At 46.9% G+C, this 5,787-nt stretch overlaps 1 protein-coding gene across 1 annotated transcript; it reads left to right on the forward strand.

The window, feature by feature from the left end:
• Positions 1-594: 594 nt before the first annotated feature.
• Positions 595-4,926, forward strand: LOC103809363 (lymphocyte antigen 6E-like). Its single transcript, XM_009082191.1, has 3 exons — positions 595-646; positions 3,566-3,685; positions 4,718-4,926. The coding sequence occupies exons 1-3, from the start codon at positions 595-597 to the stop codon at positions 4,924-4,926; spliced, it is 381 nt and encodes a 126-aa protein (XP_009080439.1).
• The last annotated feature ends 861 nt before the right edge of the window (positions 4,927-5,787 follow it).

The raw sequence follows: 5,787 nt of genomic DNA on the forward strand, positions 1-5,787 counted from the left end.
GATCTTTAAGGTCTTTTCCAACCCAAAACTTTCTGTGGTTGCGACAAACTGGTTTTCTGCGTAAAGCACTTTTGTTGCCCAAGTGAGAGAATTCCAGATGTCTGTGGACAATCCAGCGAAACTCTTTCCTTGTCTCTTCTCCCACTTTCCACAGATATGAAGCTCTCATACCATGGCAGAGAGAAAGGATAGAGGATTCCAGGTGACACCTACAACCTTGCACACAATGAGCCACCCCAGACTGGCTCAGCTGCCTCTACGTCACTCCAGGTTTCGTGGTTCAGCCCAAGAAAGGACTCCCATGCTTGAATCAGATAAAATGTTCCCCAAATTAGCCATTCAGACATGGTCAGCAGGAGTAGGCCTCGGAAAAAAAGATTGGATCTGAACGAGAGGTAAAAATACATTGCTACCTGCAGCCTCATAACAGATTCCTACGTACAAACACACCCAGCACTAATAACATCTCAGGTGCTGTCACTCCCCAAACCTCAAATTACTGTCATCAGGGGAAGTCAAAGACATTGTGGTCCCAGTATAAAACCTTCCACTGGTTCACCAGCCCACACTGTTGGTTCTGAGGGCGCAGTCACCATGAAGGCTTTGCTGATCACCCTGCTCGTGGCAGTTGTGTGTGCTGAGCAAGGTAAGGAGCTTTGCAGGCTGGGACAGCCAGGTGGAGAGGATGGAGGTGGAAACACAAGAAGAGTAATGAGAGTTAACACAGGGATATGAAGGTTTGACAGCTTTTATTGCAGTTGGTGAGGTCTTGGGAATGCAGTTTGGCTTTGGTGTCAGCAGCGTTGAGAGATGCTTAGTGTGGTTGAGTTTTAGCTTCTGGGTGAATTCTCCTGAGGGACCTGTAACCCAGAGAAGATGAGCTCATCAGTCTGGTTTCTCACACCCTCAAGTCTTCAGCTCTGCTCACATCTGCAGACAGACACCCTCTGAAAAAGGCTGATAGGAATTAAGTTGGGCTCAGAGTTTTGCCTTTGGTTTTGTTTATGTTCCTGAATGAAACTGGAGGAGTTGTTGTGGGTGATAGGGAACGTGGCTGATGTGGACACCACATCTTCCACCAGTGTTTCACTTTATTCCTCAAAACAACTTTCTAATTAAGAAATGAGCTTGCTGGCAGATATTTGAAAGCCTAAGAGCTCTTGGCTGCTGAGCTTGAAGAGCTTCTCTAAGTGTCTTTGGAGTGTGTCTGGAATGGGATCAACAATGCTCTGTGCTTGTTCTCTTTCACAAGGAGATGCAGCTAGAGAAATTTGTGGAAGTATCTACTGGTGAAATATTGGCTCTGGGCACTTATTTACAAGCCTGAGGAGCACTCCATGCCCTTTTGCACCCTTAAGGTTATTTCTGGCTGTATTTGCAAAGCAATAGCTAATGGAGGGTGGAGGTCAGAGGTAGGAAAGACTTTATAGCAGCTCTAATAGTTTAAGCTGTTATTGTTTCCTGGCTGGAAGGGATTTTCTGTGCATCAGTTGGTGAACACAGGTGCATTTCAGTTGCTTTCATGCATGTGCTGAGAACTCAGCTCTATCTGCAGCAGGAAGTGGTTGGAATAACTCTGAGGTTTGGCAGAAAAGCAGAACAGAGAGAGCTACAGGAGCTGAAAAATGCAGTAGTTCTTCCCAGGCAGTAGGTCTGGGGTTTGTCTGTAGAAAAATGGTAACCCAGACCTTGGGTTGGGAAACCTCTAGAGGAGAGGTGAGAGGCTGAAAGTATCCAAGTACTGGAGAAAGTGAGAGCTTAATAGTCATTTAAAGAGAAGTTAAAGCCAGGATGCAACAAGGCTGATTTCCCCTGCTGCTATGGAGAACACAACTGTGCTTGCAACACCTGGAACTAGAAAAAAGCATAGAATCATCAAATCACACACTAGTTTGGGTGGGAAGGGACCTAAAATCACCTAGTTCCAACCTCTGCCATAGACAGGGACACCTTCCACCAGATTAGGTTGCTCCAAGTCCCATCCAGCCTGGCCTTGAAGCATCTGGGTAGGTTTCACAGCAAGATGCTCAGTCAGGCTGAGGTACCCAAAGCACTTGAACTGCCACATCATGGGGAAGACCTTTTCTTCTCCTTCCTGAGGTAGTTAGGGCATAAAATGGCTTTTCATTCTCTTTAAAACTGCTTCTAGAGTTGTCTAATGAATCATCATGGGCAGATTCAATCCCAGAGATGAGTTTGAACCTGTGCTTGCAACACCTAGAAGAGAACATAGAATCATCAAATCACAGACAAGTTTGGGTTGGAAGGACCTAAAATCACCTAGTTCCAATCCCTGCCATGGGCAGGGACACCTTCCACTAGCTCAGGTTGCTCCAAGTCCCATCCAGCCTGGCCTTGAAGCATCTGGGTAGGTTTCACAGCAAGATGCTCAGTCAGGCTGAGGCCCCCAAAGCATTTGAGCAGCCACATCATAGGGAAGGCTGTTTCTTCTCCTTCCTGAGGTAGTTAGGGCATAAAATGGCTTTTAATTCTCTTTAAAACTCGTTCTGGAGTTGTCTAACCAATCATCATGGGCAGATTCAGCCTCAGAGGAGAGTCCAAATCACAGCAGCTGTTGTAGAGTCCCTGGGAGGAGTTTCCTTGCTAAACCCAAGTCCAAATTCCCTTGCAAGGGGCTATTCTGGGCAGAAACAAGAGCTTTGCTGTGCTGAAAAAAGCAGGAGGAACTGAACCAGGGGACATTTCAGAGGCAACTCTTCCTGGTTTGCAATTTGGTCAGCACTGGGGACTGGACCAGGATTTCCTGAGAGCAGCTGCACTGCCCCTGTCACCCCTGCACAGAGATGAGGAGCATTCCATGGAACTCTGCACAGGAGGGAGAGAGTTTCCACCAATTGTGAGTGCACTTCCAGGGAAGGAGATGGCACACGCCTGTGTTTCTCTCATAGCCAGCCTGGAAGGTTGACTTGATTCAATTCAGCAAGGTATATCCCACCTCCTTCTGCCTTTGGAATGAACCTGTCTCAGCACTGAGCTGATGACATCACTGAGAACACTTTGTCCTGGGCACTGGTAGGAGTAATCTCTCCATTGTCCAGAAGAAACTCTCCCAGGGAACTCCCTTTATTGTGGCTCTGTGTAATTTTGCTCCCAGGGCTGTTCTAGGCATTAATTTCTTCATGTGTCTGTGGTGTTCTGCAGCTCTAGGCTGAAAATACTTCAGGCAACAGGTCCAAGTGCTCCTTTCCTTGATAGGACTATGTTGGGAAAGTCCTGAGCTTTGCTTTTGCAGGTTGCATTTCAACCAGGCCAGTGTGGACCCTGGGGAGAAGGGAAGGTCACCTGAGAATGCTGCTCAGGCTGGAAAATGTGTTGTCAAGTGGAATCACCTAAGTAAAGAAAGAAAACTTGGTTTGTTCTCACTATTTGCTTTTTTCAACTTCATTAATCAAAACCAACCTCTTTTTCACTTACCCTGAAAAGCTGTTCCTAACATCCATTTCACTTTGTCTTTTCCAAGAAGGGATATGACTTTTGACACTTGTTTTTCCCAGGAAAGCATTGCTGGAAACTACTAATCTGTGTCCCATGTGCTTTTTTCCAGTTTCCTCACTGTTTTGTTACACATGTGAAAATGAACATTCCAACTGGAACTGCCTTAATACCTACAAGTGTGAAGACCATGAGAAGTTCTGTACGACCACATACAGCTCTGCTGGGTTTGGTGAGTACCAGCAACACGTCAAGGTTTATTGAGTTTGATTTTTCCTCTCCAGAGACACTGGTGAGCAATTTTTTTGGGGGGAAATAGTTGGTCTTGTTGGAAAGAATCAATTGAGGTTTAAGGATCACAACACATAACATGTGTGACTCCCTCAGTGGTGCTTTGTGATCACAGAATGGTTTTGTTTGGAAGGAATCTTTAGGATCATCTAGTTCCACACCATGCCATGGGTAGGGACACCTTCCACTAGCACAGGTTGCTCCAAGCCCCATCCAACCTGGCCTGGAACACTCCCAGGGATGGAACAGCCACAGCATCTCTGGGCAAGCTGTGCCAGTGCCTCACCATCCTCGTGTCAGAACTGGTTGGATCATGTAGATATTCATGAGCAGACCCTGTTGCTTGACCTGAGAGCTCTCACACATGCTCTGTGATGCAGAATGGAAAGAGATTGGATGTAAAAATGTGGTTTTAGAAGCTGAACATGCCTTAGCAGTGATTTCCTGCTGTCCCACAGGAGGCACAGAATTAGGTTGGAAGGGACCACAATGGGTTACCTGGTCCAACCTCTCTACCTGATCAGGTCCACCCTACAGCACATGGCTCAGGATTTCACCCAGATTGTTCTTGAATACCTCTGGTGAGGGATAATCCACAACCTCTCTGGGCAACCTGTTCCAGTGCTCAATGACTGCACAGGAAAGAAGATCTTCCTCATATTCAGGTGGAAATAGAATCATGCAGGTTGGAAAAAAACCTCCAAGATCATCAAGTCCAAACTTTGACTGATCACCACTTGGTCAACTAGACCATAGATCTAGGCATGGTGTGGGTTTCTATCAAGGACTTTTTAATGTCATTTGATCCAGAGTGTGTGGATACTGACCCAGAACTCCTCAAATCCCCTGATAGCTGTTCCTGCTGCATTGCTATTTAGCCAAGTGCTCTCTACCTCCTCCCATCACTCTCTGGAAAGCTCTTCCAGAAGAATCCTAAGTCACAGCTCTCCTTTCTTGTCTGTCCTCCATGCAGGCAAGGACGTGGCACATCGTATCACCAAGAAATGCTCTGTGGACTGTCCTGAGACAAACGTGAACTTCGGGGTGGCAGGTTATTCCACCAAGTGCTGTAGCACCTCCCTCTGCAACTTCAGTGGTGCCAACAGCATCAAAATCAGCTATGCCGTGATGCTCCTGGGAATTGCAGCCAGTTTGGTCTGTGTCATCAGGGCAGGATTGTGAACAGGGGTGGGAGAAGGTGTGACAAGCCAAGAACCTACAAGGTATTCCCCAACTGAGAAACCAATATCCTCTGGCAAGTGTTTCCAACAGGGTCTATGCTGTTTTCTCCAAGACTTTGCTTCAGATCCTATTCATCATATGACATGGCAGTGTAGCTCCTGGTTTTCCCTCTGTTGTTTTATACTAATTTTCCCTGGGAAAGCTCTTTTGATAACAACTGTGTGACAATTGTCAGGCAAAATAAAGGTTTATGTTATTCTAGAGTGTGTTTGCTATATCCACACCAGGACCAAGCTGAGACAAGAGCTCTGCCAGCAAGGGCTGTGATCTGAAGCTCTGCTTCACATTGAATCCCAATTTCTAGCACTTGGGAGTCTTCTCCTGGCTGCCTTTCTCAGTTGGCTCAGTTGCATCCAGCAGATGGAGACACTCCATAAATCCAGAGGTTCTGCCTGGTCGCTCAGAGGTAATGAATGAAGGTCTGGAAGGGTCAGAGATGTTTGAGCTGCCAAGTTCTCATGTGATCTCTGAAAGGTGGGTGGTTTCAGCTTCTACAATAGGTAAAGGTCTCACCTCAAGATGCTGGAGATGGCCAAGATGAGGATAGCACTGCTGGAATCTCTCCTCATGGTAAGGGGATCTCTGTGCCTGCTTGGAGAAGATGCTGCTGAGTGTCTGTTCATGGCTTACCAATGGGGAAAGGGGCAGGAAGAGCTTGGGAGAGGTGGTGAGTGTCTGATCTGGTGGGGAGGTCTCTGCTCCTTCCCTTTCTACTGTTACTGCTGCATTTCTAGGCTTGGGGGTGGAGGAGATGGAATGGACATCCCCAGCAGCTCTTGGGGTGTACAACTGCACAGCTCT

The sequence above is a fragment of the Acanthisitta chloris genome, unplaced genomic scaffold (assembly GCF_000695815.1).
Source record: "Acanthisitta chloris isolate BGI_N310 unplaced genomic scaffold, ASM69581v1 scaffold29799, whole genome shotgun sequence".
NCBI classification, from domain to species: domain Eukaryota; kingdom Metazoa; phylum Chordata; class Aves; order Passeriformes; family Acanthisittidae; genus Acanthisitta; species Acanthisitta chloris.